At 43.9% G+C, this 12,205-nt stretch overlaps 1 protein-coding gene across 1 annotated transcript in view; it reads left to right on the forward strand.

The window, feature by feature from the left end:
- Window positions 1-4,753: 4,753 nt before the first annotated feature.
- The window catches only part of zgc:85932 (uncharacterized protein LOC405875 homolog), a gene marked incomplete at its 5' end in the record, with an annotated part of 46,517 nt that continues 39,065 nt past the window's right edge, over window positions 4,754-12,205 (forward strand). Inside the window, 5 exon segments of the mRNA XM_034232774.1 lie at window positions 4,754-4,823; window positions 5,430-5,548; window positions 5,877-6,010; window positions 7,322-7,493; window positions 9,853-9,924. Of these exon segments, the coding sequence (XP_034088665.1) occupies window positions 4,754-4,823; window positions 5,430-5,548; window positions 5,877-6,010; window positions 7,322-7,493; window positions 9,853-9,924 (567 nt within the window).

Below are 12,205 nucleotides of genomic sequence, written 5' to 3' on the forward strand. Positions count from 1 at the left end.
CATGTCTGACAGAGAGGAGACAGTGAGGAGAACAGTCAGGAGGGTAGTGATGACAGCTTGTAGGATTACTGGTCGTGCTAATGTTGTCTTGTGTTCACCACTGCATGTGTGTTCTGTGTTCACCACTGCATGTGTGTTCTGTGTTCACCTCTGCATGTGTGTTCTGTGTTCACCTCTGTGTGTGTGTTCTGTGTTCACCTCTGCATGTGTGTTCAGTGCCGTGTGTCTGGCAAATAAAGTCAAGACCCCTCAAAAGTTACGGTTTCTTTCATTTTAAGGATGAGCACCAAGCAACAACTCCGGGTGCTCCTTTGAGAACCAGGGCAAAAAAGTTATGTGCACCCCTGATTATAGACACACTTTTTAAGGAATTGCCGCATATTAAATATTGACTCCTGAATTCAAATATTGAGAGAGTCATGGGGTTTTACATGAAGTTTTCGATACTAAAAAGTTATATAACAGACTCATAAAATCACATTTACTGTCAGTGAGTCACACACAGATCAGTCTGACTCACTTTTATTGGGCCTGCTGCGGCTCAGGGGTGGAGAAGGTCTTCCCTTAATCACAGGTTTGCTGTATGATTCCCGCCTCCTCCATGTTGAAGTGTCCTTGAAGAAGACACTGAACCCTCAGTTCACCTGTATTTTCATGTTATTCATATTAAGTTGAATAGAAAAAAGACGAGAGAAAACAGGAGGTTATTCTACAGCAGGGGTCGGCAACCCCTGGCACGGCTGCCACCATTGGCACACGGGGCCGTAACCAGTGGCACACTAGGAATAAGTGTGCAAAATATTTAAATTGTATTTTCGGATCCGGAATGAGACCGCCGGCAGAGCGCGTCTCCCCGTTACCTGCAGAAGGAAGCCATGTACGCAGCGCAGAAGGATAACTTCTTGGCCCGCTCTCTTTAACTCCAGTCGACTCTCTGCTGCTTTCCTCCATGGTGAAACGACCAGGGGTGTAGCGCACTTCACACATTGCAGTACCCATAAGCAGCTGAACATGCCGCAGTTTTTGCATGGCTGTGTCATTAGTTGAAAGCGCAGTGGCGATCTGCTCATCTGTCATCGAAAATAATATGCTACACAGGGGCGGACTGGCCATCTGTGTGTTCTGGAGAATCACAGTACGTCCGGCCGTCAGCGAACCCAGCCGGTTGCCAGCGGCCGTTGTTGTTTCTGTATAAACAGTACTGCTTATTAGTTTGTATGTTGCATGTTACTGCTGTAGATGTTTAAGGTTGGGCTCATTTGAATTTATATTATTCAGTAGTTTAATCTGCAGCAATTTATCATATTCTATCAGATCATCTTCTGTTTGTAGTGCTGCTGTCCTGTTTGAACCACATGCCTAAAGAGTTGACTTATCCTGGGTTTCTCAGTGTTCAGCTTTCTGACCATGCATTTTACAGCTGATACAAACATGCTTGTTTGTAAATCAGGAAGTATAAATCCTTGCATGCCCTTTAAAGTTCCCATGTCATGCTTTTCCGGTTATTACCCGTCCCCTTGTGTGTTATGAAGGTTTTTATGCATGTAAATGGTCTGCAGAGTCAAAACCCTCAAAGTACACCCTGTAGCGAGTAAAACTCTAACACAGAAAATACCTCCCCAACACGCCTCGTTGAAGATACGTCATTGTCCATTGTTTACTTCCTGGGTATTGTGACGTAGCCAGTAGCCGCGCCCAGAGCTATGACGCGATACGGTCATGCGTTACCCGGAACCAAATGGACCAATCCGTGGAGCCGTTACGTTATGTCCGTGGAGCCGTTACATTAAGCCCCTGCTGATTGGTCCAAATTGACCAATCCACGGACTTCCTCACACACACTCAGTGCAGGCAGCTCTGCTGATCTCTCCTCCCTGGCTGCAGGCTGATAACAGACAGTTGGGATCGCGGCAAAATTCTCTCTGCAGACCCGTTCTCTCAGCGTTTATCAACCTTTTTCTTACTCAATATCAAGCCACACTTATTTTTTACTTCGGCTGTGACTTTGTGTGTGCTCAGGGTGTGCTTTGGCTGTGTTTCGCTGTGTATCGCTAAACAAGGAAACAACACCTCCACGGAGCTCAGCGCGATTTACAACGTCCCGATCAATCAGAGCACACTGTGCTCACAGGGAGGGTGGGGGCTGGAGCTATTGGAGCTACAACGAGCCGTTAAAGGCAGAGAGTGAAATTCAGTGAATACACGTAGTTTACAGAGATGCTGTTTGAGAAACCAATGTGAGTTTGGAACATTGCACAATATAAATATATTCTAGTAGACCTCAACAATGGAATTATGATCGGTGGAAATGGCCATGACATGGGACCTTTAACTATCGTGCAATAAAAAGTTGCTGTTCCAGCATTTGCAACAGCTTTCTCCTGTCACACTTCAAAGCATTTAAGAGAGTCTTCTTTTTTAACAAAGGAGGGCTTGTCGGATAAGATAAAACCTGCGGTTGTAATAACAGGAAATGTATTCAGTAAATATGTGACCTGTTTGCACAGGAGCTTTGTTGAGTAAATATGACATATAATAGGTTCCTATCGCTACATCAACTCCTGTGTAGTGGTGATCATACATGTTGTCAATATGAATTGTAGGAAGCAGTTTTTAGGACACTGAACTATTTTTAGTTCTAGGAACAGTGGCAAAATGTTGACAGTGTTTTCAAAATGTCTATTATTGTGTTAACATTTCATAAAGTAGGTATTGTTGTTGCTGAGAGGGGACCAAACAACAAGAATGCGTTACATGACAGTATGATGATGCAATCTATCAGTAATAACTAGTAAGATGTGTCAAAACAAAACAATTACAACATACAGGCTTTGAAAACTCTCATGCTGTAGTTATGAAACCCCTTCACCTCATATTCTCTCACATTTCCAAACATAATTTCCTCCAGACAATGAAACATGAAATGTGAATGCTCACAAAGAAGACACGTTGTATGCAGATGATAACATAATAATATTATGGAAGTATGTTTGGTTTCACGAGACAGAGGTCAGTGAATGGTGTCATCTTCTTCCTGTTGAGAGAGGAGCGCAGACCAGCAGGAACAGCTTTACAAACAGGTGTTTGCTCAAAGATAATACAAAGTATAATCTGATCTTAAACCTTATACTTGACACCTTTGGGGGATCTTCAAGGGAGACGATCATGGTGTACAAACAGGAACCACAATCCTTTTTTCTTTTACAAAGAATGAATTTAAATTATTTTATTATAAAACATTATCCAAGATCCGAGCTCTGCCTTCAGGTGCTACCATACCATCACACAGACACTTGTGTGATGAATATAGTGTAAACCAAATATCATTTTGAAACAAATAAAGTTTGCTATTTCTTTTTTCGGGTAGGAAATTATTTTATTTTATTTAAGAAAATGAAATGTGTATGTGGTCCTGGCTATTTGTCTAAATGTGTCATACACACAACCCGACATTGCAGTTGGGAAGTTTGGGTCTCTTTCTCCAATATAAAATTGGATTTAAAAATAAAAGCATCTTGGTTAAAAATATCACAATAAGAAGAAGTTAAAGTTTAGGAATAAGATATGATATATTTATAACTGAAAGAAATGCAGTACAATACTGTGGACTGGTGTACAGTGGGGATTCAATCAAATAACTGCACTAACACATACGTTTGTGTAACCTGCAGTGTGTTCAGGTAGTTGTCCCAGTATGAAGGTAAAGGGACTGATGCCTCTCGAAGAATTCTCAACAAAAAGACAACAAAGACACAAACAAATACATGTTTTACCGTTTATAAAGAAGGTTGTGTAATGGTGTCCTTGGCTTTATAAACGTAATGTATTATTATTATTCAACAAGCTCGTTTAATGCCACTTTTCACCAACACACACTCCAGTTAAAACCAGGACACAGCAGTAGTAGCAGTAATCGGATTACCCAACATAAAGTGAACCTTAAAGACACTTTATAACTATCTGGCGGGAATGTTAAATATGGTGTTGTAAGTTTTTGTTAGACAGCACCACTCTTCTCCAGGAACAGTTCATGCCAATCCTGCTGAACTGGAATAGTAATGAGAATATCAACAATAATGAACCTTTTTCTAGGTCTCTTGCTGCTGCTGTTCAACTTTTAAAAAAAGCTTTTAACAAAGAAAATGCTAAGGGCATTTCTTGGTCTGAATGACTTAAATGACAGTTCATGGACTTGTATTCGGTAATAGGCAGTTTTGGCAGCTTTTTTGAACCTGAAGTATTTTGGAGGCTGGTAAGATAAATAAATAATAAATGGGGAATACTTTGAAGGTTTCACTCTGCAGGGGAACCAGTGAACAACTTTCTGAGCATCAGTTTGAGGGATTTCTCTAAGTGCTGGTCTCATAAAACACACGGCGGTGCTTATATAAATAAAAATGCATTGAATCTGTATATAGATATGTATATTGATGGGTAATGTGGCATTATTAGATGGACCCTTTGTTGTATGGGTTGTTTATGGGTTGAAAAGTTCAAATCGTTCAGCATTTGGAATAATCATAAACTTTCAGCCCTGACTCTGCTGAGTTTCTCCAGAGGTCAGGTAGTGGGCCAGGTTTCTGCCTCATTGCTCTGACACATAATCTGCTGCTAACTGTGGTGCTGTTCTGACACGCTAGGTCCTGTTTTATTTGCATAATTTGTCTGTGTCCCTCTCCACCCACTCTAATCTCTTCTCTTTCGTTTCCTCTCTCTCCTCTTAATGATCAACCAATCACCTGTCGGTCTGCAGGAGCTCTGTGCGTCTCCGCAGTTCATTGTTAACGGAGCGACGCACCTGGACTTCCGCCAGGGAAAACTCAGTGAGTAGAGCTGCAGGGGAACACACAGGAGACTTCATCCAGAGCACACAACGCATGAGGGAAGGCTTTCCCATAACACAAGGGAAACCCTAACCCTAGCCCTAGCCCATTAAAACAGTTATAATTCTGTATTCATTCGTATTTTTGTTAATTAAGGTGGGTTCATTTGATATAAGATAAGATAAGACCTTTATTCACCCCTGTAGTGAAATGCTCTTGTCATAACAGAAATAGAATAAGAAAGAAATACAGAAAGTTGTGAGTCTGCTGCAGGAAGCATTATACAAATACACCATTGGTGTATTATCAAACCAGGATACTGGATATTATGTTTTGTTGCATTACATTTGTGACATGACAATTACGTTGCAATAGATTTAAAAGTATTATAACATTTCGTCATTGAAATGTAAAAGACTAGAAATATATTTGATTCATTTAGTTGAGTGTTGTACCTACGTTATTTCAAAGGTTTGCCAGTGCACAATGGATTATGGGAAGCAGAAAGCTAAAGAGACAACTTTATAAGGAGGATCCACAGGGCTTATGAACAGGTTCAGACAATCTTTGTTGACAACCTGACCTCCTCTGACCCCCTGTCCTCAGATGACTGCTGGTTACTTTCTGCCATCGCCTCTCTCTCCGTGCACCGCTCCCTGCTCAAAAAGGTCATGCCTCTAGAACAGAGCTTCCAAGAAGGATACAGCGGCTGCTTCACCTTCAAGGTAATCACAAACATTAACCTGGCACCCTGCTGTCAGTGCAGGACTGAAGAACTCCTACTCTCAAGAACAATGTTTACCTACAGTTAGATTGTGAAACAGTTTAAAATAATCAAAGACAATGACAAAAATAAACTGACAAATTAGATTTCAAATGGACCTGAAAAGGTTGATGTATGCAGGCTACACTGAAAACAATATCAACACATTTCACATAACTGTATTAAGTTAGTAGAAAGTAATAACATTAAGTTCAACCTAACATTTTGTATTTATATATGTGAGTTACACACGGTGCACTGACAAGACTAAATACCCCCCCCCTGTTCAGTTCTGGCAGTACGGTCAGTGGGAGGAGGTGAAGGTAGACGACCGGTTGCCCACTCAGGACAACAGTCTGATCTACCTCAGCTCTCCAGAGAGACACGAGTTCTGGAGCTCCCTGCTGGAGAAGGCCTACGCCAAGTGAGTCCCTGCAACCAGTGTGTGTGTGGGGGGGGGGGTTTAATCTGCTAAATATGATCAACCCTTACTTCATTGAAAAGTGAGGCTAATAACACCCCTTGGATTGTGAAGCATTTTCAGATGTGAATTTGAAGACACTTTTTTTATTACGTAAAGATGTGATAAAGGCTGCTATGGCACCACGACAGGCCAGATATTAAGTTGTAATCAAGTCATATTAAAATCTACTCTGCAAAACGTCTCACATGGTAAATACAGCTAATGACACGTCTCAGTGGTCGCCCCTCAGAATCAACGTTATGAAGCGTATCCATCAGCATGCTGTCTGTTTGGCTCAATAGTTTTGCTCACTGCAGCCTGTAGGGCAGAGCTTTATTGTAATCTGCATTTTACACGTTTCCTAAATTGTGTTCATTCACAAAAGCCAGTTTGTGTAGCATTTTGTTGCTCTATCCCATTCCCTCCAAGAGTGTAATTAATTGCATAAGCAAATAGGAGGAGTCACATAGTTATTTAAAATGATTAAAGGTCCATCTAACAGGTACCAGTTAGATCACCAATAAGGATATTTTTAAAGATGAATTTCTGCAAGTCGACATTAAATATGGTCCAACTTCAGCTAGCATTATCTTCAGGGCTATCCTGACCACTCTTTGCACAGATACTTTGCTGCTGACTTGATATTACCTGCACACACTTGCTTGTTCCCCAACAGAAAAACAGCAAAGACGTCTAAGAAATGCAAATGGTGTGGAACATTTATTTTATACGGCCCTTTCACCTGTCTGTAATTGAAAACCTTCTAATTATCTCCCTGTTGATCTGTCTCTTAAATGCCTTAACATTTTCCTAAACGTTATCAACCAGCAGAACTGTAGCTACTGTCTGACTCAGCACTTGGATCACTTTCCTGTCTTTCAACTTTTCACATTAATTAATGATTTTGACTTTCAGGTTTCACAATTAAAAAGTGATCAGTTATATTAGAATTGCCAAAACTAAGCCTAGTAGTCACAAAAATCAGATGTTCATCAGGTCTCTTCTCCAGGGCTGTAGAGTAAGCAGGTTTAAACATGTGACATCTCCTTACATCTCTAAATACTGTTCCTCTCTAAAATGACTACAGACCTTATATACACCACCATACATCATACATACTCAAAAGTAATTCTTCAATGATGGAACAGATTTACTCATTTATGTGTTCATGTATTGGCAGGTTTTCTTAGGAAACACATTCTTGCAAGACCTGTTTAATGCTGATTCAGACGTTGTTTGTCCAGTAGCCTGTCTGACCTGTGTGTGTCCCAGGGTGAAAGGGGGCTACAGAGCTCTGGACATGGGCTTCCCTCATGAGGCAATGGTGGACATGACGGGGGGGGTGACTGAGACTTTGACCGCTTCCCATCTGACCAGAGACCCCCTGGCCTTCCTCAGCCAGCTGCTGGCTAAAGGAGCGCTCATCAACTGCGCCAACTGCCAGGTACGAGACCGTGGGGGCTAGTTTAATCTGTCAGACCAGTGTTGGGGGGAACCCACTACAGAGTAAGACGTTACTGTAATCACATTACATTTGTCTATACCACAGTAATGTAACACGGCAGTAATCACATTACAGTTACTAAGCACGAAACGATCTTGTTACTTGCATTACTTTAAGGTCCTCAACTGTCTGCATAATGGGAGGACAGAAAAACAAATCAAACGTCCCTTTTCATGCGTGCTAGCACTTCACTCGTCTGACATGACGGGAGGTTACTAAGCGCAAAGGTTCAAAGATGAGGAAAACAGCAGAACCCCAAATGTATACTATAGCAGTTAGATTTGATACATCGACACCCTGTAGGTACCGGTCCGCGGAGGTGTTACTGCCGGGCCGCGAAATAGCTGTGAGTTTATCGTAATATTTGCAGAATTATAAATATATTAAAAAAAATTATCAAAACAAATTCTATTTATTTTTTATTTTTGTACCTATACCAGTCATATTATTTCATCCCAAACATACAAAATAAATCAAAATTGATTAGCATAAGGTCTCTCGTGCGCAGAGAAAGTTACCGGTGCGCCAATAGGAAGTGGAGCACACAGGAGACAACCGTTTCATCGCAGACTGTTATGTTTATGTGGGGAAATGGCAGTGCATACATTATTTGAGATATATTTCGAACTCGGACTTCATTTTAAGGACATTGCGGCCAGGGGTGTAGAGCTATTTTTTTTATTTGTAAAACCTCCTTCACTTCATGAAATGGAGGCAGCCTCTGAGAAGTGCAGCACCAGCGCGTACACACCGCTTTCACTGTGTTCCCCACTGCAGGCTGCTACGTTTCAACCACACACACCACACACACACACACACACACACACACACACCAACACACACACACACACACACACACACCACACACACACACACACACACACACACACACACACACACACACACCACACACACACACACACACACACACACACACACACACATCGAACGGCCCGATTATTCCCCCTATTACTCGTTGTATGAAGGAAATGTCCGGTCACAAAGGCGCATGATGTGTGTGTATATGTGCTCTGCTCAGCTCCGCTGTGTGTGTGTATGTTCGGTGTGTTTGTGTGTGTCCAACAACGGCATTTGTTTTCAAATTACCATGAACAGTAATTTAGACACATCTGGCCAACTCCATAGGTATGTGGGTGTTCCAAAAATAAGTTAGTTTAATCTTAATCTCGATGTAGTGCTAAATGCTGTGCACCGGAACGAACGCCCCGGTATGACGTTATTATGGCTAGCAAACAAGCCCAGGGGTCTCACTGACATTTCAGTTGTATCAATATGTGTACAGTGGTCCTAATTTGTTTTAATTGTATCCTGGTTTTAAACTTTGTTAATATGTTTTGGATGCATATTGTTCTATTATTTGTTCAGGCTGTTACATACAATTTTCCTCTGTTGCCACCTGCAGATGAGTAAATATTAAAATCAGTTAAAATTGACAACCGGTCCGTGAATTTCTTTTAATGTATCTGCCGGTCCTTGGCACAATAAAGGTTGTGAACCCCTGCTGTAGGGCACCAGTTGAGAGTCTCTTCAGCCTGCGCCGTCTTGTGTTGGACCCGAGGAGTTACAGGTTGTCAGACTAACTATTTGAGAGACTCCTCCTCATGAGGTATAACCATATAACCATAGACTCTATAAATAAAGGGTTTAACCACTTATTTGATAAGCATGACCAGTAAGAGGGATACATCTAGTGTAAAGCCATAGTTTGGCAGTGTGAGCTAAGTGAGTCTGTTTGCTCTGTTAATGACATTGTACATCTGATATTCTGATGCGGGCCAAACTCTTATTTTATTTATTGATGTTATTTTGAACAAATTCATGTTTGCGCTCGATGGTTGAAAGGAAAACTTATTTTAAGTTATGTTGGTGTATGACAGACATTTTTCTGTGAAGTTATGTTAAGGCTGATGTTCAAACAGAGAGCAGAAACAGAGGTCTGTGTTCAGTGTTGTCCTTATCAGATTTAGGATTTGTGCTGATCCGGGCTTAAATTAGGGTTAACTTTATACTGTTATTTGTCATGTGATTTATGGTGCATCTCAGATGATGTTACAGAGTAGTCCTAAATGAATGTAAATTGTAGTGTAACTAATTACTTTCAGCAGTGAGTAAATTAGTAGTAGTTTTTAAAAAAAAAAGTAACTAGTCATGTGTAATGCATTACTTTTTGTTGAGTATCTACTGGCAGCGCAACATGTTTCTATTGAAGGTTTACTGTATGCGAGTCACTGAGTGTAATGCCTTGTTCTCCTGTGGGTGGATGTGTGTTTCTCTGCAGGGTCCTTTGGAGCAGAAGAATGAACTAGGCATCATGTTCAGACATGCCTACTCTCTGACTGCAGTAGAGAGGGTAAGAGAAGATGAGAACATTTAGATCATCTTAACTCTACGTTAAATAGTATAACCATCAATAATAATTGTTGCTACAATCATTCAGGTCTTAAAAACTCTTATTATACTCTCTATAAAACACTATATTTAGTGTAGTAATGGCGCCCTGAGCAGAGAGTGAAGTCACACTCCCTGTGTGTGTCACGATCTGTCTTTATGGTGTTTTGTCTTGTCTTGTTTCATGTTTTATTTTGTAAGGTCTTCATCTCCTGTCTTGCCTGTTTCTGTCTGCGTTGTGTCTTGTTTGGATTTGTCTGTGGTTCCCTGTCGTTAGTTTCCCTGGTGTGTCTGATTACCCAATTGTGTTCCCTCCTCACCTGTGTCTTGTTTGTGTGACTAGTCTTGTGTGTATTTAAGTTCTGGTTTTTCTGTCTGTCTTTGTCGGTTCGTCTTTTGTCATGACTAGTTCGTCGGTGAGTGTTCTGTTTTGTCTTTGTTCTGTTCTGTCTGTGTTATCACCTAGCCTTGAAATAAAGGAACTTTCACTTTAATCTGCTTCACACACCGTGACAGTACGAACCGACCACATTATGGACCCAGCAGATTCAGCCCTTTTGATGCGACAGGCGGAAAGTCTTGGATACTCTCTGGAGTATATTTTTTATACGTGGAAAGGCGCCTCATCTAGACGGGGTAGAGAGGCTGCGTTGAAGGAGGCACGTCAGGAGGTTGCTCGCAAGCCCTGGCTCTGGAGCTTGTTGCCCGAGTGGCTTAGGGTTTTCTCACGTAGCCCTGAGTACCAGGCTTCATGTTCTGACCCTTTCCTGGGGTCTGGTCTGGCGTTTGGAGGTCCACGAAGCCTCTAAAGGACGAAAGGCCAGGGTTCCAGCGCCAGTTCCGGCTCCAGTGCCGGACCCAGCAGCCATGGTTCCGTGCTCCAGTACCATCCATAGCCATGGTACCGTGCTCCAGTACCACCCCACACAGCCATGGATCCGTGTTCCGGTTCCTTGCCCAGCAGCCATGGTTCCGGCTCCAGTGCCGGCCCCAGCAGCCATGTTTCCGGCTCCAAAACCGGCCCACACAGCCATGATCCAGGCTTCAGCTCCGGACCTTACAGCCATGTTTCCGGCTCCAGAACTGGATCTTACAACCGTGGGTCCCTGCACCAGAGCTGGCCCATACAGTCATGGTCCCGACTCCAGCACCTCGTCTCCTGCTGGCTCCCCAGCCGACGCCAGCTCCCCGAGTCTTGTCGGCGTACCGGCCGACTCCAGCACCTCGTCTCCTGCTGGCTCCCCAGACGACGCCAGCTCCCCGAGTCTTGTCAGCGTACCGGCCGACTCCAGCACCTTGTCTCCTGTTGGCTCTCCAGCCAACACCAGCTCCCCGAGTCCCCTCTCCAGTTCCCTCTCCAATTCCCTCTCAGGTCCCCTCTCGAGTCCCTTCTCGAGTCCCCTCTCTAGTCACCTCTCAAGTTCCTACCCGAGTCCCCTCTCGAGTCCCCTCTCCAGTTCCCTCTCGAGTTCCCTCTCCAGTTCCCTCTCGAGTTCCCTCCTTTAGTCCCTCCTTTAGTCCCCTCTCTAGTCCCTCCTTTAGTCCCTGCTCTAGTTCCCCTCGCGAGTCCCCTCTCGAGTTCCCTCCTCTAGTTCCTCCTCTAGTCCCTCCTCTAGTCCCTCCTCTAGTCCCTCCTCTAGTCCCTCCTTTAGTCCCTCCTCTCTCCTCTAGTCCCCTCTCGAGTCCCCTCTCTAGTTCCCCTCTCGAGTCCCCTCTCGAGTCCCCTCTCGAGTTCCCCCTTAGTTCTCCTCTCTAGTTCCCCTCTCGAGTCCCCTCTCGAGTCCCCTCTCGAGTCACGTCTCAAGTCCCTACCCAATGTCCTGGTCCGTTGGAGGTTCTGCTGGGGGTCCTGCCAACTCCATGTCCTGTCCCGTTGGAGGGCCCGTCGACTACTCTCCTGCCGGGGGTCCTGCCAACCCTTTGTCCTGTCTCGTTGGAGGTCCCGCCGTCTACTCTCCTGCCGGGGGTCCTGCCAACCCTTTGTCCTGTGCTGTTGGAGGGCCCGTCGACTACTCCTCTGCCGGGGGTCCTACCAATCGTATGTCTGTCCCGTTGGAGGTCCCGCCGTCTACTCTCCTGCCGGGGGTCCTGCCAGCTCCTTGTCCTGTCTCGTTGGAGGTCCCGCCGACTACTCTCCTGCCGGGGGTCCTGCCAACCCTTTGTCCTGTGCCGTTGGAGGCCCCGCCGACTACTCTCCTGCCGGGGGGTCCTGCCAACCCTTTGTCCTGTCCCGTTGGAGGTCC

This window comes from Gymnodraco acuticeps, unplaced genomic scaffold (genome assembly GCF_902827175.1).
Source record: "Gymnodraco acuticeps unplaced genomic scaffold, fGymAcu1.1, whole genome shotgun sequence".
NCBI classification, from domain to species: Eukaryota; Metazoa; Chordata; class Actinopteri; order Perciformes; family Bathydraconidae; genus Gymnodraco; species Gymnodraco acuticeps.